At 38.7% G+C, this 24,394-nt stretch overlaps 2 protein-coding genes across 2 annotated transcripts in view; one reads left to right on the top strand and one right to left on the bottom strand.

The window, feature by feature from the left end:
• The window catches only part of LOC115633923 (muscleblind-like protein 1), a 242,529-nt gene that overhangs the window by 28,010 nt on the left and 190,125 nt on the right, over positions 1-24,394 (top strand). The window lies entirely within an intron of this gene.
• Positions 9,328-10,005, bottom strand: LOC115633928. Its single transcript, XM_030531445.1, has 2 exons — positions 9,916-10,005; positions 9,328-9,851 (listed from the first exon to the last, which is right to left on the bottom strand). Exon 2 carries the CDS (start codon positions 9,818-9,820, stop codon positions 9,524-9,526), a length of 297 nt encoding a protein of 98 aa, XP_030387305.1. The 5' UTR covers positions 9,821-9,851; positions 9,916-10,005; the 3' UTR covers positions 9,328-9,523.

The following is a 24,394-nucleotide window of genomic DNA, read 5'->3' as shown; positions in this document are numbered from 1 at the left end:
ACAATTTAATCTGAATCACTTTGCTCGACGAAATTCAGGAGGGGTGAATGTCCTGCGAGATGGACGTTAATATCGAAAACTTGTTACGAAGGAGGAGCAGTGTGGGTCTTGAATAAAGAACCATAAAGAAGTAACTCCCTCTGTTAATGAATGAGAAAGAGAGTTGTTGTCACAATTTGTGCAATTCATGCATAATATAGTACAAGCTATCTGGGGAATCGTTTTGTTGCTTTTAGCCATTCAATGTTTTCAAATGTTACACTGTGGCGGACTGTGCTGGCGAATGCGACGGACTTACTCAACTTTCGATTGGCCGGGCCCAAAGCGCAGCCAATTCAAGTCCGCCTCGTTGTGGCAGCAAATTACTCCACTTAAGTGTGAAAATTGCATGGCGCAGCCAAAAAGTCAGTCAAGTGAAAACAGTTTCTTTTTTCATTTTATAGTCGGATCTTGCGGTTGGCACGAAAATGTTGCAGAGTTGTGAATTGGGGTTTGTTTGTTCGTTTGTCTGCCGCTGTCGCTGCCGCTGCCGCTGCAGTTTGTCATAATGCGGCAAATGTGCAAAGTTTGTTTTATATGGCAACATCTTCTGACGCACTTCAACTTGGCCAAGCCAGTGTTCTTGTTCTTAAGAGTATGTGTGTTGCGTGTTTGTGGGGAGCAGCTCCCTAATAGCTGGCAGAATGTCGAACACTGAAAGATGTTACACGGCGATGCATGCAACGTCTCATTCATTGATGGCCAGACTTATAGACAGACGAAGATGTGGAACTATTTCAGATTCCATTCTAGCTTGCAACAGGAATCTGAGCACTCAATAGAATTTATCCCCCAATCGTAGTGATTGGTCTTGATTGTAACTACTAGTATTATTAATTAAGGAGAATCAGGCGTGAAAAGTTATTTTTAAATCTGAATAAGTAGAGTAATGTTGTAATGGGTGCCTCGAGGTTTTCTGCTTTCTACGGTCAGCTTCAAGTGAAAGAAATCTGGAAATGGCGAGTCAAAACTTTAAGTGCCGTGAAGCTAATGCACATCGGGAAAATTTGAAGACGAACCAAACAAAGGCTGGCAGTAACGCGACCCAAGTGCGAAAATGGCAAAAGTTGCAGGACCGGAAGGAATCAGAGGCACATTTCGAGTAACATGTTGGCGTCGTCTAGAAACTTACAAACATGGCATTAAATGTTGCCCATGTGCCCGTGTGCCCGTGTGCCCGTGTGCGGCAAGAGCAATGTCGGCAGACTAAGGAAAACAAAGGAGGAAATCAAGACAAAACCCTAACAAGGCATGAGCAGGTGCGTGTCTGGGAGCGCAGTGGGCGCAATGCAGCAGACTGAACTGCTAAAACTTTGGCTGTAGAAGACGATTATGTTGACGGGGTTGGCCCTGGTGATGGTGATGGCAATGGCGATGAAGACAGTGGAGCACTGAAGAGCCTCAAGACGTGCAAGTTGTGCATACGCCACGTGTTGCAGAGGGACATTAAATAGTCTTGCCGATGGGAATTTCATTTGTTGTTCATTTTTAAGCAGCCCGCGATTTGAATATTCCTTCATTCCATTTTTACCGTATAGTGTATATTTGTATGCAGCTTTACGAGTATGAGAGACAGGCATCATCCCCACCGGTTCCTCCCCTACCCTACCCATACCCACACCCACACCCACACCCACTCCCACCCCCAATCAAATGCCGCAGTAAATTTACACAATGAAATCTTAAGCGCTCCCCTGGGCAAATATTTCAGTGCGCCAAAAGTTTCAAGGCAGCCGAGCAAACTTTTCATACTCACACACACACACACACACACACACATATACACATGCAAACAAACAGTACGTACAGACAGATGTACATACTGGAGGCGAACCACCAGAGTACACCTTGAATTTGTATGAGAAATACTTGACTCTGCACCTGAACAATGCCACATTTCTAAGCGCACACTCACAAACACACACTTAGCCACATACGCGTATGTGGATGTACACGCGCACACCCACACACACACACACACACCCACACACACACGCGCGCAGTTACTTCTACAAGTACAACATTTGACCGGAAGATCGACAAAGTTCAAATTATATGCGCTCACACACACACAGACACACACACATGCGTGGGTGGACACGAGCGATGGTGGAGTCGAAGGCGCTGCCCGCAAGGAAATCCCAGCGCTTTGTGTTAAAGCCGCTTGCATTTCCAATTGGGTTGTTACCCTGTATGTGTATGTACATATATATGCCTGTGTGTGTGTGTGTGAGAGAGAGTGTGTGGCCAACGTGAGCTTGTTATTCATTCGTTTTTGCAAATAAATGAACCATAAACTAAAACAAACAAATTCAATTGAATCACTCTCCTGGGCATTACAATTGAATGTGCTGCGCACTCAGACTCAGCGCCTGCCCATGTGTGTGTGAAGCCAACTAAATAACCAAAGCTCTTTATTGAACTTTCAAGCTCGGTGCCGACTGGTTTGGCTATAGTTATAGTATTTGCTGGCAGCACCGAAAAGAAATCCTAATGAAAATGTTCAATTTGTTGCCAACAAGCAAAACAACACCACACACTTGTACTTGTATAGAAAGACCCTATTGTTTAGCGCTAGTCGTTCTTAAGTCTGCCGATATGGTGTTTGGTTGCCAAAAATTGGAATTGCAAATACGAAAATGGAGTGAAAACAGTTTCAGTGGCGGATGATTCTATGTAACCTGTACCCGAACGTTAAAAAGGCAATCTCAATACATTCTATATTGATGTATGTAACAGACTGGGGAGGATACTTGTATGATGAGCATAAACAATATAAAAAATAAAAAATGAGAACTTTTATGCTAAGCCAGCTGGGTATATACTCATAGATCCATCAAAGTATTAATAGAGCCATTATGACATAGGAACAATCTGCGAAAAGTGCCCCCAAGAAACTTTTGACTTAAATTATTTCTTGCAAGAAAGATAAGAAAATCTATGTATCTTCTCAGTAACTAGTCATTCAATTTTGAAGCCATTTCACTAAAAATGTTCGTATCCAATTACTTGGCCATGAATCATAGATGGTTAAGCAATTACTCGCAGGCTGCTGAGAAAGCAATGGCTGTACACAAAAAATCATAATCCACCATTATCTCAACTGTGCAAGTGTACAACAAAAGAAATGCATTAGAAAGGTCGCTAAAGCCATTCAAATAATTCTAATATGTATTTATTGTTTCTTAATCCAAAGTTCGAGATACATACATACATTTGTTAACTGAAAATGTAAGCAAGTGTAACATTTACTTAAACAATTGACAATTGACCTTTTGGGCATTTTTGTTTCAAGTAATTTCTTGTGGTATCACAAACATTATGAAACATGCAAAAGAATTGCCTGGCCATTGCACAAGCGCCTCGCCTTGGCTAGAAAACGCCTAGTCATTTATTGGCATTCCACGCCCACTGATTGTGATTTCATCAACCGCCGCACCCAGATTTCACTTTCGACACAGCTCTGCAATGAATACAAGTACAATGAAATGCCAGATTAAGTGTGTGCCATCAACTCCTTTTCCATTATTTTTAGCTCATCAGCCATTCAAGAGCTATAATTATATTAGGATTGATTGGACAGCGCCGTCGCACCGCCTGTCACTTAACCGCACAATTAAGTCGACGCTGCTTTAAAAAATGACTATGGCCAGAGTCAGTCAAGACCAGGAAGTAAATAGCAGCCAAGTCGGCTGATCATTATTATGCATTTATCAAATACGAATCATGCAAAATTTGATGAAAATTACACGAAAACGCCGCCCACTTAACGTTACTATACTGCAAACGAAAATCCACGAAACCCAACAATAACAAATATGAAATTTGCAAAAATTTGAAAATAGCCCGTCAGCAACAACAAAAGAAAACTTGGCAATTTGTGCGCGTTGACCAAGCGGGAAAAACTGCAACTTTTTGCTGCAAGTGGCGAGTTTGTATTGGGCTTGTGTGTACAAGTACGTGTATGTTGGTGTGGTTGGCAGCGGGGGCGTATACGCAATGTGCGATATTAGTCAAAATGTTGACGGGCCAAAACAAATGGCCAGCACATTCGTTTGTGCGCCACAAGAGTCTTTTGTGATAATTATGGGCAATTTATTTAATGATGATTTCCAGTGCGCGCAAATAAACAAAAATTGTTGCAACATCAACAGCAGAGCCAGCGCCAGCGCCAACAGCAAAGTTGTTCCCAATGTTGTTTGTTTTGTTTTTTGCGATTTTTACGGGCATATGATTGCTGTTCATTTTCAGTTGCTGCTACAATTTCTCCACTGTATATTAGTTATTCGACTTTAAACATACGAGTACTTGCATTATAATATTAAGAAGACTTTTTAGAAAGATACAAATTGACTTTTTGTGGCTCGTTAAATGCAAAGTACTTCAATATTGCTCAAAAATTGTATTCAAGGCAACTAAAGCCACGCTCCTCAATTAAACTAACCCATTTTAAGAAGCTTAAAGTTTAAAGCAGAAATGACTCTACTGATTTATGGAGAAGTAATTCAAATGACAGACAAAGATTCGTATTATTATTTTCAAGTTTACACTTTCTTCAGTGATCCTCAATTGAGTGCCAAATTTTATGTTGTATTTTATCTGAAAATGTTAAGTGTGGCAAAAATTAAAAAAACAATTGGCTTTCGTCATTTTCCCAATAACCACAAACAAGCTCGTTTACAGATATTGAAGCTGATATGAAGGATACGCAAAGCAACAAAATGCAATTGTTTCGAAATATAACATTTGCAGTCTTTAATTGTTATGCGTTTGAAATAAGGAACACGCGTTGGCCACAAATTCAGAAATAATGATATTACAAAACGCAACTTAACGACGTCTTAACACAGGGCGGCCTGTGAAGCTGTGGAGGCTATAAAACCGGCCATACTCCGACTGATGAACTAGCAAAAAGCACTGCATAAACATTAAAACGCACACGTCTTGCGAATGATATGCAAGTCATTATTGCAAGCCATAACATTTATAGCCATATACCAACCGTACCATGATTTATGTGGAAGTTAAAAGTTAGATAACCATCGACAACATTTCACGCCAAAGTAACGCAAAATGGTTGCTTCCACTAAGGAAGGCAGCTTGTTTAAAGCTATATATGCTGCAAAGATAAGAATATTGAATAACAAATCCGTTTCTAATTAAGAAGTAGAAGGCTTTCTATATAAAAAGTACAAGTAGAACTTCGTTAAGTAAGTGAGCGTTAATTGCACCATTTCTTGGTAAAATTAAATTAAATATGTCATATGATGATCAAGAATTTATTTATAGATTTTAAGGTGTTAGAGAAGTTTTCTTCGTTCATTTCATTTGTGGTTTTTATGAATCTTATTTTTTGAATGTGGTTCAGTTTTGAGGCTTGAAATATTCCAAAAAAGATGCCATTTTATAACTTTTGCCGAACTGACTACCAAAAACCATATATCAATTTGTTTTGTTGTGTTTTTAGTTCAGATTCCATTGGAAAATGCCATCATCAAGAAATGGTCCTTTTAACAAATTTAATAAAACCAAATAGGCTGCTGCACAACACGCCTTCCTAATAGTGTATGGCATATATCGTATATACAAGTGTATGTCACTTAAAAACCCATCATCGGAACGACTATTTCCTGACAATTTGTTTCTTTAATGACAATGATAGTGCCTAGACAACATGCCCAGCTACCTGACCAAACTTGGCCCGATAGCATCCGCCATGTCGCATGTATATATGTCTATATGTCTATATGTGGGGTGCACTCACAAATGACTCACAATTAAAATCAGCCCGTCACCGACGTCGAACGCATTCCACAAAATGGCAAAGAAATACTACGTACCTGGCTTATGAGTTTGAAAGCGAAAGCAAACTGTTATTGCAACATGCAGCCACAGCCGCAACGAAATCAACAGCAACAACAAACTTGCTGTGGCATTGTGCAATTATTGCGAGCAAATATTACATGAAAGCGCAGACGTCGAGTCGTACAGTGGATCAGAAACGTAATCCTAGCCGAATAATGCAACAAAAAATGTGTATTGGTTATTGTTTCTGAAAAATGTTAGACTAAGCACTACAGATGCAATGATTCTACGATTTAGAAGCGAATGGAAAATTGGAGAATGGAGAATTGAGAAGAGCATAATGCTCGTTTCTTGTATTTCTATAGATTGTAAAGAATAGCACCATTTTGTCATCGATAAAAACGCTTGTACATCATATCTAAACAATTTCAATTATAATTTCAAGTTTATTATTTCATTGCAAGAAGAAATTGTAACTAACTCCGGAATAAAAGAACTGTGGAGTCGGGCTTATACAGTTTATACAAGTACAGTGTGGTATCTGTTTGAGTTTTTAAAATGCACTTCGGAGCAGAATTTTGTTCACTTTCGCTTTAGATAGAGTATTCTTTATTTTGTAAGTGATTCTCGTTTCTGGACCACTGTGCTGCGTCGACTGCTACACGCCCCCTGTTTGATGCGGTTGCAAGCTGCATATTAACGTGGCAGCCGATGACGATAACAGCGCATAACGTAACGTCATAATTATCGATTGTGCCCACTACCGTTGCTCCCGTTCATGAGTGTGGAGTGTCCCGCTAATTATGCCAAAAGCGCGTTTATTACAAGCGCCATATTGTGGAGCAGCGGAATGGCAGCAGAAACCAGAGTGCGTTATGAAATAAAAAGAAAAAGTTGAGGAAAAGCCGCCAAGAAAACCGATATGTGCATAACGCGAATTCGCTCAAAAGCAACGAACAAAAACTATTTGAGCGGCTATTGAGAAATGGGTTTCCACGCGAAAACGTGAGGGTATGCGTGTCGGCCAGTAGACCAAAATCACTTTTCCGCCGTCGGCTACCTTTTGAGCTTTGCGGCCAATTGTGAAATTGTCGGTATCTTTAATACAACAGCGTCGACAATTGCAAAATATGAACAATAGCAAATCGCATCCTTATAGGAAATAAGCATTATTTTACAAGATACCGCTAACTGAGTCTTGGATATAATAATTAAAATAAGCACAACAAAAACAAACTTTATGTTAAACAATTTTATTGTAGATTAATTTTGTTATATTGTTCCTTTATCATATCAATCATTGGCTTTTTTAATTTTTATTTAATATAGGTTCATTTTTGTTTTGATTTTCTTTTACATCGACAGGTTTCTTTGTGGATAAAATAAAATAAATTAAATGCGACTTGAGTACTGAGAATTGTTGATTCAAATTAGGAAGGGGACACAAATATTTCTATTATTTTCGTTAACTTCAAGCGTCATCTTTTTTCTTGGTAACGAAGAAAGCAGCATCGATATTCCAGGTGCTGAAATGGTTGTTAGTACCTTCCTGTCAAATTATCCAGATCTCTCTCTCTCGCTCTATACTTTTTCTATCACGCCCTAGCATTTTAATATGTTCACTACTCGGTGCTAGTATCTTCCACTAATTTCTTTGCTTAAAATTTGCATTTGCTCATGGTCTCCAAAACAATCCAAGTTGTCTGCTGAACAAGTTTCATATCTCAAAATATTCTCTACGTAGAGCAATTCGTTTCTGCATATGATTCAAATAATTTGTAATTACCAATTTTTTCATCTTGCTAAAGGTGCCTTCTGTTTCAAACCCTTATCCATAGATCGATAGATTCTTTTTGATTCTTTTTTTTTTAAAAACACGAATAGTCATCGAACAATATAAAAAGCTGTGCCAAGCACAATCAGCAAAAAATACACTTATGTAGAACGATGCATAAAAAGATTGGTAAATCAGATACGCCGACTTAAAGAGGAATTGGAAATTGTTTGCTATTTCTAACTTATTCAAGCAGATTGAAATTTCAATCTATTATATCCTCGGCACACTAAGGATATAAAGATATAAGCGTTGTTGTTACTTGACTTAACTATAGCAACGTTCTTGTATCTCTCTGTTGCTTAAAGGCATGTATTCTTAAATTATTAAACATTTTATTTCTATAATTTAACCAGATTAAAATTCCTTAGCTTTTAAGTAAAAATAATAGCGCACATATTTGAATTCCTGTGATGATAGCCCACATTGGTCCATGTAATAAACTTGGCCAACTTTATTGCGTGTTGATGGCTGAGCTCTCACTTCATCACCAGCCCGTTGTTGGTCAGATGCATAATTGGGAATATCAACAAAGCCGGGGAACGCTGATGATCAGCACACAAACATATATACCGGTTTGCAATTTGCGTGACATAATAGCGATCCGCACATTGATTGATGGATTGATAGATCGCAAACCAGCTCCGATCACCCAGTCGGAAATGTGTTTCAAATCGCTGAAAATCGATTGAGAAAAACATTCATAATATTTACGCGCGCCGGTCACACAAATATCCAAAGTACTGGTCAGTTAACTGGTCAAGCATTGTCGAGTTAACAAGTTGGCGAGTTGCTTTTTTTTTCCAAGACACATCCAAGCCGTATTTGCACTTGGTGCACTCACGTTTGTTTACACATCGCTACATAAACGCGATTTATGTTTCTTCTTCTTTTTCTGCTTGTTGTCTGTTGGTAAATATATTAAGAGACGATTGGGAAACATGCTCATACTATACTACAAGTATATGGTAAGCCTGCCTGTGCAACATTTGTCAAATGCAAAGTGACACCTTTTTGAGCAATTTGTTTGCCATTATGCGATTACTTGCAAATGTGTGCCACAAGCCCAGTCTACGGACGGTCTTGATGAGTGGTTGGGGCGTATTGAGCGAATTCCAAAATACCAGCAACTACCTTATAAAAGCCAATCCAGACAAAGCTTTGCTGAGAGAAGAAAGAAGTGTTCTAACTAAGTCTGCTCCTTTTCGAATCAGCGACTAAATCAGTCCCGTCTAAAAGAAAATAAATGTATACCCTGTTCATACTATCTAATTTTTCATCACACAGTATCACACAATAATCTATTAAAATTTCCAAATTTCGCTTCAATTTCGCAAATATAAAGTCCCGACTTCCTTAACAGTTGTTTTAATCCAAAGAAACTATCAAATTGCGGAATCTATTTGAATCTATTTAAGGCCACACAAGCATTAACAGGCTGCGAATGGAAAACTTGGTAAATAAATTCGGCGATATTTATGGTGCCGAAGATACTTCCTTCTGCCTGTTTGATACGTTTGGATATAAATCTATAGAGAGATGTCTGCATAATTGACATTTAAAATTGTCTCAGCCAATCTTATTCCTATACTTGTATCTTTCTTTTCTGTACCTGCTATGAATACCTCCCCAATTTTTAAATCCAATAATTTAAGTTTTGTTCTTTCAACTTGTATTCACTTGTCATCGTAGCATAAACATTTGGTGTTTAACGTGTGATTAAAACAGACTAGAATTTTGTAACAAAAAGTGAAACGAAAAATGCTCTTAAACATCGTCTTGCGCATCGACCCCCTTCCGGCCAGAAGCCCATCACCACATCCTCAGCAAATTCGCCGAGCTCCATCACTGGGGCGCAACGGCCACAGTGCCCAGAGGGAAGTGCTGCCCTTCGGCCTCGGGCAACAGTCTCACTTGAATCATCTCCTCAACAGCATCTTGGGACAGTGCATCATTTTTGCCCATGCCGGCATCTTGCTTGCCTCTACCCAGCGACGGAATCACGCCCATTTCGCGCAACTTCGCCCACAAGACCCGAGTCGAATAAAAAGCGACTGCTACTCCAGTCAACCAGGCATTTGGTGTGAACTGCACTGCTCCTGACTTGGTAGTGGATGATGCTGCTGCTGGAGCGTCAGACATGTTGGATTGTAGTGTATTAAGTTCACTTAATCTGAGAAGGAAGTGTTAGTAGTGGGTGGGCACCGAAATTTATTTTTATTTCCATTTCTACTCACCAAAAATATTTGTAAAATTTATTTCGTTTTGCTGTTTACGATGCGTTCAGCTCGAGCTCTGGATTGAGAATGAATACACAACAATTCTTATTTTGGGGGTCTTGACAATCGAACAACCTGGCCTACTGGAGTCGATTGCAAAATGTAATTTCTACTAAGTACAATGGGCTTTATGTTTGAAAACATTGAACATAATTAAACATATTTATATTTAGGTATGAAGTGGTTAAGGGAATACACGATGGTGTTCTTTCAGTCTGTATGGTAATAATTGTATAGACATTTTTCGACACAGCTTCGAATAGTTGCTGAAAGTCACACAGTCTTTTCCCATATACAATATAGAGACAACCGGCTTCATAGTTTCGGTAGACAATTGATTACTCTAACTCTTTAATACCCTTTAATATTTTTTTTCACTTTCTTGCAAGTATTTACGAAGATTCTGTTTTTACTTTCTAACAAAATCTTACGTTCATTAAAATCTTTTCAAATTGAGTTTTTATTATTATGGCCTTAACAACTTCAATTTGTGCCATTGTACTCAAACATGTCGCAGTAGGCCTTTAGTGAACCACGTTGGTAGCCTACTTAGGCCGTAAAACAAAAATATACTATGTACATATATACGAACGCAATGTTATTGAAAACTATAAGTATATAGACAATTTGAATGCCTTTGCTTGAACTCTGTACTGCACACATAGACATTAAAATAAACATTGAAATTGTGGTTTCAAAACAGCAACTTTCCATTTGCTGAGAAATATATTATATTCTTGGTCGCCCGATAGAATAACTTGTACTTGTATATTGCTGGCTGGTTGAATTGTTCAAACTAAACGAAACGGCCCAGTTGCCCCCTAATTAAAAGCGCTAGACAACTTAATAAATTAAACGCGTGGCGGCCAAGGCTTATAAATTAAATGCCTTGCTGTAGTTTTTGGACATCTGCTCCTGCTCTAGGAAAAAAAATAATTCTGGAGCAAAAAGGACCAAACCATTATAATTTACAATGCCGGAAGTCGCGGTGGCTGCCGAAAGTTAAATGCGCCACACTTGCCAACTACTCTATACCCTTGACTAGGCTACATCCCCTCATTCCACCATCGTTAAACGCCCTTTGTGCCGCTGATGCCTTCAGTTGGTCCCATTCTTTTGATTTTTTCGTTTTAGCACGGAACAAAATTTTATTGTTACACAAAGTTTCCAATTGCACAATGAAAATAGGCAGCGGGCTGCCTCTAGTTGCAAAAGTTTGCACTCGCTGGCCCCGCCCATCTAACACTCCTTCTGGGCGCCTTGTCTCCCCCACCCATAAACGCTGCAGTGCCTCAGAACTTTAGCGCAAAATTGCAAATGCATTAAAACAATAAAATCGTTATATTCAGAACAAAAAGGTGCAGAAGGAAAACGAGAAAGAATTTTGCAGTCGAGCAAGCCTGGCAGAGGAATACCCTCTGCCTGAAAAAGCAACCGCGCGCATAGGAGAAGCAAACAAAAATTTCAAAATACAAAAAATATGAAATCAGAAGTAGAAAGACTTATATTTTTAAAATCAACCTAAATGCCTAACTAAATCGGCTTTTCCTTTAATCCTAATGGAGAATATTTATATACTAAAAAGCATCCACTATTTGAAATCGAATGCCTGTTGCATACGTTTGTTGAAGACCAATATACCCATTTGACCCTTCTGGCAGAGGGTACAAAATTGAATCTGGCTACCAAGTCCTCTTTTGTTGTCATCTTAAACTGTTTGGCGTAACGAAAACGAGCCCAATGGGAAGAAGATGAGAATGCCTGATAGTTCCGTTTTCGAATTGTGCATTGTCGTAAAGTCTTTTGTTTAACTGGACATGAAGGGCTGACTTTTGGAGTTTCTTCTATATCAAATATTTGCGCAGATCCGACTAAAAATAAGCATCATTATTTCTCAAGGGCATCCATTATCTATTTTTGGGACTTGACAACCTATAATTCGGGTATAAGTACTTTTATCGCGAGCGGTGAAAAGGAAATATGTGGCTTCTGAAATCGTATGTAATACGCAATATTTCGTGAAAATGTAACCCATTCTTGCAGTGTAGGCTCTTCTATTCCCTAAAAATCAATACTATTTTATTTAGTGAATTTAAATAGAAAGGCTATATATGATGTTTACATACATTTGGAGCTTAGAAATTGTAGTGTACCCTTTCATAGTTCGGGTATAGGACACGGAAATACGAGTTTGTAAGGTTGTTGAAATGCTCATAAACATATTGCACTAGCAATTGATTAAATGTGTGTAGGAATTAGCTCGCCTCATCCCACCAGTTTTCATATATTTTCTTTTATATGTATTCCTCTATTGAAGTATTCGAAAGGACACGTTTTGCACGCCTTATTGCCTTACAAATATCATTGCACTACCGATCATCACTGAGGTCGTATATCAATGCCCAACTTTATGAACTGTCTAAGGTCGTTTTAGGTTTTAACTTACCTTCAACTTTCAAAGCAAGTTGAACCCCCGCTGCCAATTGCTGTGGGCTGCTTTCGCCGACTTACTTACTTGGCCAATACAAATCACTTTTCGCACGCAGTTTGAAGCTTTATGGAGCTGCTTTTACGGCTATATCTGGTTCTTACTGTTGTTTCTGTTCCATTGTCGTTCTCGATGACACTGCCGTCTCGTTGTCTCCGCGTGGTTGCCTTGAAAGCGCCATAAATCTTTTTATGATTTTTGTTTTGCGCGAAATGTCTCTCTACCACACAGTGGCGCATGGAAATGTCTTTGGGTTTTTGCTAATACGCATCGCGCACTATATATAAGTATAAATATATATACACATACATTCATATATACTTTATTTAGTTTACTGCTGCTCGCTCCCACCCCAATTAATTTTTAACAAACATTTCGTGGCAGCACGCAACGCCACTTTGGCGACGAATCCAATGAAAGGAAAATGGGGCACGCAGGGCTCAAGGACAGGGTGCCGGGCACAAGGCATGAGGCATGAGGCACAAGCAAAAGTGCGTCAATGGGCGAGGACTGGGCTCGGATTTGCTTGCCTGGCGCCGCCAAGCGCGCCACAGTTGGTTTGGGTTTCGGCATAAGCCAGGCGCCAGAAAAGTTGTAAAATCGGCAAAAGGAATATAAAATTTGGCAAAATTGTTGTCGTCAGTAGGATTTGAAGGTTGTCGTCGCGCGGCACGTAAGCCTCACCATATTAGCCAAAATACAGCTATCGAAAATATGAACTCATTCTCATTCTTATCAACAAATTGTTCCGTATTCTCGTAAAATCCCGCAGAAAGCCATCATTTTTCAATTGTAAAAGTATATTTAATATTTTACAGATATTATAAATATCATAAGAAGTACGAAAAACTAAGTTGTTTAAGCTTGTTCGGTAACTTTTAAATTCCAACTCTATGTTCAGAAGATTTCTACAAATAGACTAGAGATCTTGCTATATTCATGAATAATCGCAAGTTTTGATTGCACATCTTTAATGTTGTTCAAAATAGAATTACACTTTCAAGACGCATTCCTGTAAACGATTTTATAATTATGATGCTAGTTAAATATAAAAATATTAGAAACAAGCATTTCAGATCGGCTGTGTTGTATGTTCTAGTTTAAAAATAAAAGATTCAATTAAACGTTGTTATAAACAATTTAATTACAAATGTGTGCAAAATATTTAAATTGTGAGCCATTGTGACATAATTTTTGAGAGTGTACTTCTGATTTGATTCACAAAATAAAAGCTAATAACAATTTCCTTATTTCAAGATATATTTCCTCTGAATTAAAGAATCCGTCAACGTTATTAATGTCACATACTTAGAACTCATGTTAATGGCCTTATAAAAATTTGACTACTTAAGCGCCATGTCATTAGGGTCAACGTGTGACAAAGCGTCCGTAATTACGTTTTTGTTTACTTGCCTCATAATTGCGCGTAAAATGTTGGGAAAAAGTTTTATAAATTGAATGATATGCCAGGCGTAAGGAGGGGGTGGTGGCGAGGTTCACAAAAATTAAAAACTGGCACAAATCGTTACATAAACACACGCAGCAAACGGCAGCCGTTCACATACCCTGTACTATATATATATACACTGATATACAAACGAACACACATTGACAGGCAGGCACATCCCAGTTACAACAACGACAACAATGCAAATTATCGCCCCGATTTATGCCACGCTGCTCCTTCTGTCGAGTCATTAACACATGTGCGTGAGTGTGCGTTTGACAGAGTTCCCCTGCAGTTCGGAATGGTGAACTACGAATGCACACACCCTGAAGAACTAGTCTGCTGTCCGGCAATAGTTCAAAAACCTAAATACAACAATATAAATAGAGCTCACTAGTGAACAGCGTTCGTTTACCAAGTGACTGCCACCGCAAACGTAGTCGCAGACTAACGAAGAATCAGTTTGATTAGCCAAATATAAATGTAACTCCCTTTGGTAATTGCATTGATAATTTAATAGTTAGCCTTACCTCATTAAAGAAAACCACCACATTATCCTCGCAATCAATGAATCATCAACAAAGCTGGTTATGGACCACACTGCCCCTGTTAAAAATGCTAGATTTCAGTCTGGTCAAGGTAATATTAGTACACACACCAAATACAATTATCCACAGCGTGAATGCATTTTGATTTATTAGTTGAAAAGGCGACATTCAATGGACATCTTTTTCGAGTGAAGAGGTTCACAAAGACTGAGTTTGCCGATGGCCGATTAACTACTAGCTGTACCGAATTTTGTATGGAACAATTTTCTACTGGCCCTTTCTTTCATCAGCCATAGTCCGTTCACAATGAAGCGTATTCTCTGCCTTAACATCAGCAGAGGAGTTATCTAGCGTTATATAGTTATATAGCGGGGCTTTCGTGCGGGCTTAATTCGGAACCTGTCATCATCTTTTTAATGTCACAGAACGATCGGATTTGTTCGAACACCTATGAAATAAACAAGTATAACTAAGCGACTGAAGCTGTATCACATTACGTATACGCAACGTATTATCACATATTATGTAACATTTGAACACAGATAGACCTTCAGCTGTTTTAAATTAAAAAGCATAAGTAAAATTCTTTTTATAAATATATATAAAAATTAAAATGAATATTAAAAAATTCCGCAGCCATTATTTAACAAAAACCAAATAAACTAATTCTTCTATATTCTTTTTGTGAGAGCTTGAGGACATATTCTGCGGTTTAAAAGAATAAATTTTAAAAAGTATTTCCTCTCAATAACTTAAAAAAATATGAGTACTATTTTTTATGTTATCTATCCATTGTTTATTACTTTTTGGGCAAAAAGCACAATATTGCTGAAAGACTGGAGTTTATTGCCATAAAAACAATCTTAATTGACCTCATTTATGATTTTTTTTACTGCAATTGAATTGCTGCTGTCTTTGATATTTTTAGACGGAAACCTCTTTAAAGTCTTTATTGCATTTTTCTTATTATGCGGAGGATTGTGTTGTTTAAGGCCCGGATCCCTTTGTAGCTGCACACTGAGCCCCACGCCCAAAGCACAAATGATGAAATATTGAAAATAAAAATGCGGGGCAGCTGCTTTTCAAAGGTGGCCTGAATAGCGATGCAGAGCTCACCAGAAACCCGCCTCAACTTAATCTTTGTTTGCCTGGTAGCGCATTGCTGTGGATCAACTCCAGCTGATGTTGGCAATGTTCATGATGATGATGATGATGATGGTGATGGTGATGATGATGTTGGCGACGCTCACGATGTCGTCGTTGACAATAATGCCATTGAAAGTACTCTCCTTGCATTATATGAAGGTGTAACAACAACAACAACAACAACAAGAACAAACGTTGAGGACGAGTAAGCGAAGACGATGGATGCAGTGCGCCGCCATGCGCTGCTGTGGGCTCCTCCTCTTGGGCTGGCAATCAAAAAGTCATCAAATATGAATTTTGCGCTATAATTTTTCACCTGTGTAGATGTTCGTCTATGTGTGTCAATGTGTTTGTGTGTGCGAGTGTGCAAGTGTGTGTGTGTGTGTGTGTGTGTGTGTGTGTGTGTGTGCGGTGTTTAGCTGCTGCCATTTTTATGGGTTTTCTTAACTAGGATTGCCACCGAGACTGCGTCACTTGACTGCTTCTTTGCACGTATTTCAACTCAATTGCACTTTTGTGCAATTCCTTTAAAGCTTGTCACTGTGAATGCGCTGGCATGTGCATTCGTGTCTGTGGGTGTGTGTGTGTGTGTCTTTATGCTCAGTGATTTTCGGTCTTTGTGCCATCTACCACAGCGAAATGCTCGAGCAATATTGTAAAATTGTACAAGCTGTAAAATAATGTTCAAAATATTGATTCAAAGTTTCTAATGCAAATTTATTACTTTGCACCGAGATAAAGCCGAAATCGCGGAACGCACGCTTCATTTATTAGCTCTAGAATAATTTGAGGGTTAACGTTTAGTGTAGAACTTTTGATTTGCGGGTAGACCTAGCTCAGTAATATGCAGCGCAAGCTTGCTTGTCTCGTTATTTACCAAGTAATACATATAAGAAAATATATCAAATATATGTTATTTATAACTTCAACTGAACAGTGGAAGTTCTATTTATAAGTTAGTTATCATTATTATCAACATGATGGGACAAATATTAATCCTCCTACAGTTTCTTTTAGCTAATGCGTCGAAGCTTTGCACCCAAGCTGCTTTTTTAAGTAAGCTGATTTGTCGATCATGTTGGATATTAATTTGATATAGATGTTTCTATCATCATGTTGTCGCTTAACTGGTGGGTCTCTAATGCAATAAAAGTAAATGGATCCGATTAAGCCGCGGAATACTCTTTTGTAATACCTTACATCGACTGCCTTATTCAGGTAGTGCTTACAGAATTTGCAGTCCATTTGGTATATACAAGATGGCAGCTGTTTTTTTTTTAGCCTTCAATTACAATTAATATATTGTTGTGTTGCTTTTTGTTTTGTAAAAAGGTATTAAACATGTGCGCGCATGTTCGACTTCTGCAAATAAAAACAAATTCCTGCGTCAGTCTGGAATGCCGCTGCAAATAACATGTTTCCTGTACACACTTCTACTTATTTCTGCATGCATTTGTATTGTATTTGTCTACTAGCCAAGTTTCGGGGCTGTTCTGAAAGTTCTGTCGTGAGCGAAATTAAATTAAAGTTTATGCAAGCGGAACGGCAGCAGCAAAAATCATTTGCCACAAAATCCACTAAAACCCAATTTGGTGCAACAAATAAAATGAAACACACAAACAACAAGGAGGAGGGAGCATCTCTCCCACACACACACACACACACACACACACACACACACACACATACGCATTTGCAGACACATGGACATTTTGATGTAAGCATGTGTAGAAATAACAGAGTGCTAAGAAATGAAAAGCGCCAAGCCAGGCAGACAAACTGGTGTGCAAAAATAAAAATGAAAAACTTTAAGTTGAAGAAAAGTTGACTCAAGATGTTGCTGCAGTAGCTCGGCAAGAGGGAAACGCAAGGGTTTTCTGTGACGCAGATAAGCAAAAGTTTGTTGTTGCTAACCTGCTGCAGTCCTTTACTTTACATGCAGCCGTCTGTTGCGGCAAGCTCTTGAGGTTCCCTTCAAGTTGAATCAGAACTGAAAAATCACCAGCAGCCTAGTGTATTGTGCCAGATTGAAAGTGAAGGAGACTACCAGACAAACCAGGCAACAAATAATCGGTAACAGTTTTAAATATACATAAAATCACTCAAGATATATTTAATATTGTTATACAAGTATAACTAATGATTTATAAACTTAGATGAGGAGACAAATGTAGCAGCTAGAAGCTCGTCTGCTTACGCTTCCCATTGACAATTATATCCACTATCTACTATATCAACTTAATAAATAATAATATGCATCACCGAAAACTATCACATTCAATGCAATATAATTGGTTCTTTAAGCCTTTTGTCCAATTAAATCAACTCGCATGCAATCTCTGCCCCAATGAATTAAATATTGCAGTTTTTTAATTAAACAATTATGGCCAAGTTATGAAGGTTCGTTCCATTTTCCAACTGGCTTACATAATGAAACGCTGCGAACAACTATGCAGGAAAGGTTAAAGAGAAAAACGAAAGTTGTGCAAACGACTCGGCAAGCTTACAGAAGCTATTTGCCTCGTTTTTCTTTTTCTTTGCTCTCAACTTGATGATGGAAGTCAAGCCAGTGAATGCAACTTGATGCCATTTAGTCAGGTGAAGCCGTTGCCAGGCAGTCGCCTTAGTAGCCTGAAAGCAAAAGGTAAACTGCAACAGCTGCGCGATAAACCATTATCATCCGCAGTCTGCATTCAGTCACTTGGCTCGTCAGTCACTGTGCCCGTGCCCATGCCCATGCCCATGCCCGTCAGTTGCTCTGTAAGGCGACACTTTTAGTGCTCTCTGTCATGTGACAGTGCGACAAACGAACTGAGGAACGAACGAGCAAACAAACAAACAGACAAACAAACAAGCAAGCAAATAGAAAAAAAGAAAGATCACAGGCAGAAAACGCTGACGGCTTCTCATTGAGAACTGGAAATGCCTTTGCTGCCAAGGCATCAGCCTCCCTGCTGCCCTGTCATGGTGTCCATCAGAATGGCTCTCTCACCTGCAACGCCTCTACTTTTATTATCATTTAAGTTCTTTTGCGAAAAGTTTTCGCCTTCTCTGCTACAGTTTTGGCTGCAGCTTATTGGCCGGGCTTATTTGCGTGTGAAATGCCAACAGCTAGTTAGCTGTTCGCTCTTGACTTGCCACTGATTGAAGCCAATCAGTTCTGTTTTGCAGCCCAGTGCCTGAGCACGGCATTTAATCTGCAGCTAACAATCGTTTTCCACACATGGCAAATGACACTGTTTAGCAAATGACTCATACGCCATGTTGTGCAGCAAATACGCCGATAAAACCCAATGGCTTCCATTTCTAAACGAGACGTGTGGCTGCTAACTACGTTTCCAATGAGCTGCCGTTCGCACACACCAACGGATGTATGTGTGTGTGTGCGTGTGTGTGTTTATGTGTGTGTGTGTGTGTGTGCAGCTAAGCGTGCCCACAAAGTAGTCTACTTCATTTCATCCATTTAAAACGCACGCAGAGAATTTCGCTTTTAAGTGGCCGTTCGGCGGCAGCGGCGGAGGCAATGATGGTGTAAAATAGACACGCACTCACACACACACACACACACACACACACATTAATACCAGGGAGATAAGGTTCAATTAAATAATCTATCTCTTAGCTGGTTTTCAACAGGAAGCTTTTTACGCTTTAAACGCTTTCACAATATAATAATGGCTTGACAATCTCCATTTGCTTGTTAGTATCAAGCGACTAGTATCATTAAATAGCTACATTTTTTTGAATATGATAAAACTACTGCAACTCCACCAAATGTTATATAATGTCCTCTTAATAATGACTGTTTTCATAATGGGGGAAGGAATATTTTGCAAAATATTTTCCATACAAATAAACACAACTGACACAGCCGTACGATACAAAAATTTTATTTCAAGATCCATGGACTGTCGTATCGCTTATAGATTAGGTTTATAGAAACACTTAGACAGCGCCACTACTCTGAGATAGGCCTTTTTTTATTTTATGCTTTAATTGAGTTAAACGCTAAATGGCTTTTTTTAATTTATCTAAAACCCTTTCTGGCGCTAAATGCTAGTATACAATAAATCAAATGGTAATAAAATCTATAATAGAATTGACTAATTATACATGTTTCTTATATATAGATTTAATTATATTTTCATCAAAAATAAATAAATCCAAAACGATTTAATTTCCAGTAGATGGGCCTTTGCGTTTATTTAATAATTAATATTATTTATAACTTTTTTGCTCGTGCTGCAAGTCCATGAAGTTCCCTAAAAATGAGGACTCTCTAGCCCTTAATGATAAACATTGGCCTTAAAAGAATATCTTCAAGTTATTTCAAAACTATTATTGATTATTGATTTAATAAAAAACTATTCAATAGTGCGAGTATTCGCCTCTCGAGCATAGTTTAATTACAAATATATTTTGTTGTTATATTTGATACTTTGACTATTTTAATTTCACCTCCCAATTCTGGTGCTGTAGTTAGAACAAATTTAAAGTTTGTTGACATCTTCCTCATTTCGTGCCTTCATGGGAAATATTTGACCCAAAATTGGTGCTTTTCCTACAGTTCGTCATCGACTCTACGCGTTGTCCATTGTTTTATTGGATTTTAAATCAAATATATACTGGTTTAAAAATAGTGTGAATGCTACTTAAAGGAGTGATTAAATGTGGCTAACAATTTGACATACTTAGCTGGTATTTGCGCGAAGTTAATTAATATAACATTACAATATGTGGACTGATTATTTAATTTGAAGAGTCACGCATGGACTTTCCAACGAAGAAGAGTATACAACATCGGATACAATAGCTTCCATTTTCCCCATCTCTGCAATTAAATGGCGTGTGGAAATTTTGCAGGTATTTAAAAGTTTGAAAATTTAAACCGCCGACACTTCCAGAGACGCCCATTAACGCAAGGCAGAAGGGCGAGCGCATCAGGCATTGGCTGGGCTTAGTACCTAATGGCATTCTGTTTGTTTGATTTGCCGGTGTATGTGTGTACAAGTATGTGTATGTGTATGGGTGTGTGTGTATTTGAGGAAGTGTGTGTGGCAATCCGACCGCAGCCCAGCCGCATATCTGTGCGTTGGCATCTCTTAATTACAGCGATTATTTTGCTGGAAATTGAATTTATTGCGCTGCATAGTACAAGTATGCCTAAAAAGAGGCACTTTAAATTATAACGGCCACGGATTGGCAACAGCTTACGCAACCGTAGAGAATGCGATTCGTTGCACTTACAATGGTTTCTGCGGTGGTTTCTGTTCTGATAGCCATTGTCGAAATGATCGAATACGGTAACGTTGATATTTTCCCAATAGTTCCAGCGACTGTCCCTACGTTATCTCCTCTTGACAATGTCTTGGAACCATGGGAGAGCCAAACTAAGGAAACCCCAATTGATTTGCGATCAAATTTGCGGTGGTGTGAGTACGGCTACAAATGGATGGGGGAGTTCCAGAAGTGTATGCGCTTCGCGTATAAGCCACAGCAGCATTATGGAGCGATCTATCAACACGTTGTTGACTACAATGCGACGAGGCGACCGCAACGGTATTCCTATAGACTGCCACCTAAATACAAGCCATGGCCCTCTATAAAGCCGATAGCAACTGCATTCCCAGACTATGAAGGCGGAGCTGATCAGTATCCCCCTGGATTTGTCCCACCAGCCAACTACGGAAACGCTAAAAAAAAAAAAGGCCAAGGGGGCGGTGGAGATGGGACTCAAAAGCCAAAAGCCGCTACTGAAAGCCCTGCTGGCGGTGCCGATCCCGGCGCACAAACTACTGGTGCCGGTGGTGAGGAAGCCAGTCCCGCCGCTGATCCTGCTGCTGATCCCGGAGCTGAACCGCCTACGGAACCTCCCCCTGCTGGGAAACGCAGATCGAAACATAACGCTGCTCAAGGCAAACAAAGAAAGCCACCGAACGCTGGTAAAGCACCAGTTTCGAAAACTCAAAAGCCAAAGCTTCTCCAGGCTCTGGGTAACAATGGAAAAGTTATAAACAGTCAAAGACCAAAAGCTCCCCCAGGCAATAGCAGTCCTGGAAAACTGAATGCTGCAAAGAAGCCGACTGGCGTTAATCCTGCACGTGGCTAGCTTGAATGATCCAATTACATACAACAGCGTTCTTAATTTTGATTTATGTTGCTTCAAATCCAAGACTGTGTTGTAACATTATATATAAATTATAAAATACAAATGAAGAAAAAATCGATTAAAAGTTTCTATCCTAGTACCGGCAAAATTGAACTCTGAAAACAAGTATTCATAGAACTAGAGAAACGGAGAAAGCAGACTAAATTTACTCCTTGAGAGGATAAAACGAATAATCGAATACCATTTCTTTTTAATTGAATATTTGACTTTGCACACTGCAAATGCAGGAAAAACCTTGGATATATATTGTTTCATTACTATAGTGTATCAAGGCTTTCTCCATAACGAATTCGTAATTGTTTGAGGCTTATAGTGTTTTATATATGTATGTCCATGAATGCGACTATTTACGAGAGCGATCTTCAGCTTAGGAAGCCAAACTCTAAAAATGTTTAGCACACTGATAGAAACATTGAGTTCTCAAATATATTCCGAATGCTTAAAACCAACAAAAGTGTTAATAACCCACAATACAATACTGTGATAATGCTCGTACCTATAAACGAAAATCATCTAAAACACTCATCTTGATTCATCTACTTGTATAGTAAATGAATTTCAAATGGTGCAATTGTCTTTATTGCTTTATCTTTGATTTAACACGTTCTTTCGACCGATTATCAATTATAAACACTGCGTATGCATTTCATCTTGCGAGACGAATAAGTGAATCCTGTGTTGCAATGATTTCGAGATCTGCGGACAACTTTGCACTTTTCCCATCGAAAATCGTAGTATTGATTGGAGCCGCATTGAACTGGTGCGTCCGTTGCTGGAATTATAAATAAGGGCGTTTTCGACTGGGCAGCAACCGGCGGCAATGTCAGATACAAAAGGCAGACAACTGCCAAGACAGCCACTTTCCCAGTTTGGAGAAGTGACGACATGATTCCAGCGCCACGCAGCAACAGACTAAACACCTTTCTACTGCTCTATGGGTAATTAATTATTATTTTTACGGTAATGCTTCATTTCTATGAAGCAAACTAAATACTAAACTAACCCTCAGCCGTGACGCTATTCTGAAATACAGTTAAATACTAAGTAGCGGGCAGTAGTTTGGAATTATTAGTAATCGAAGAAATGAAATGCCTCTACCTGTCGAAGAACTCGAATCAACACACATTTACATTTTTAGCAAAATTTCAGGCCAATCGATTCAGTCGAGCTATTGATATAAAAATGAGAATCGAATAAGGAGCAAATTGTTTACAATTCATGAAACAAGTTTATTGCAGAGTCCACGAGTCGTATACGTGATTCAAGACTAGTCGCGAAGACATGTAGAGAAATATATCTACGACTATCGAAGATGCAATCGAAAAAATCGTGCAATTCAATCAAATTAATGTAAATATCTCAAAATCATTCGAACATTTCCTTGAGCAATGCGCTTGAAGCCATTCTTGAAGCAGTTTTTGGCTTGTGCCAACTTATTGAAAAGCCATCGGCTAAGGCTTAAACAAAATATCCCCAAAATATCAATTCTGTATTCTTATTTTTAAACTTATTTTGGGAAGCAACGTGCTTCTAACTTTATAAATAACTAACAACTAATTGAAAAGGTTATCTTCTGAAATAAACATTTGTTTCATCTTCTTGTTGCAGGTACGTTTTTTGAATAATGGATCGAAGGACTTGTTTTTTAATATTAAAAACCGAAATATCACGTAAGCTAAAAACACTTTAAGTCCTTAAGCTCATTTTTTTTAAATCTTTAACACAATACGAACACTACCCCATAGAATTATTTGGCCAACCCTTTGACTTCTTTGCCACTGGAGGAACTTTTTATTGTATTTGACTTTGTTTGCCTCTCATTGCTTTTGTTTCCCCGATTTGTTTTCTGTTGTTGCAACTGATTTTTCTATGCCAGAGCGATGGCGACTGTGCTCGAATCACGTAAGCACCGTCATGTGTGCACATGTATAGTATAGTATAGCATATAAGTGTGTGTGTGTGTGTGTGTGTGTGTGCGTCTGTCTCTTCTTTGCTCTGATTACAAGCCCAACAACAACAACAACAACAACATCGACAGCGGTAGCCAAAAAATGCACAGCACAATTTGAACGCGACGCGAGCTTTGTTAACGCCCGAGCGCCCCGAAATTTTTCCTAGTATTTTTCTTTCCTTCCTTTGGCTCTTGTTTTTTTTTGTCAGCTATGTGCCAACTTTGTTTTAAGTGAAAATTGAAACTCAGCTCAGCAACTGTCCATCGTTTTTGCCTCCACCTTGCACTCCGTCCTCTCCTTGTTCCCTTTGTCCTTTTTTTATTTAGTGATTGCTTCGCTTGCCAAATCTTGTAACTGAAAACTCAAAGCTAACTAAAAATATACGTGACAAGAGGATGTGCCGCCACAAAAAAAAAAAAAAAACAGACACTAATATAACGTTGCGGCTCTGCTATGCCGAAGGTGCAGAGTGTGATTATCTCTGCCCCTCAAAGTATGCTATGCATTTAAAGCAAACTTTAAAAGGATCTGATTCATCGCTTGAATCGATTGACGCACACATAGAAGAACACGTCCGCACATAAATAATTAAAATGCATTAGCAATCAACAGAAATTCATCCATTTGCAAGTTGTTCATTCTGAGGAGGGTTTATGGCGATTACTTAATGGATTTTTACATTTACAA

Source organism: Scaptodrosophila lebanonensis, unplaced genomic scaffold, assembly GCF_003285725.1.
Source record: "Scaptodrosophila lebanonensis strain 11010-0011.00,11010-0021.00 unplaced genomic scaffold, SlebRS2 tig00000001-arrow-pilon, whole genome shotgun sequence".
Classification (NCBI taxonomy): Eukaryota; Metazoa; Arthropoda; class Insecta; order Diptera; family Drosophilidae; genus Scaptodrosophila; species Scaptodrosophila lebanonensis.
This window is presented reverse-complemented; position numbering and strand designations above follow the sequence as displayed.

Coding starts and splice junctions, on each gene's coding strand:
- LOC115633928 (XM_030531445.1), bottom strand. CDS start 9,820: ATGTCTGACGCTCCAGCAGCAGCATCATCCACTACCAAGTCAGGAGCA.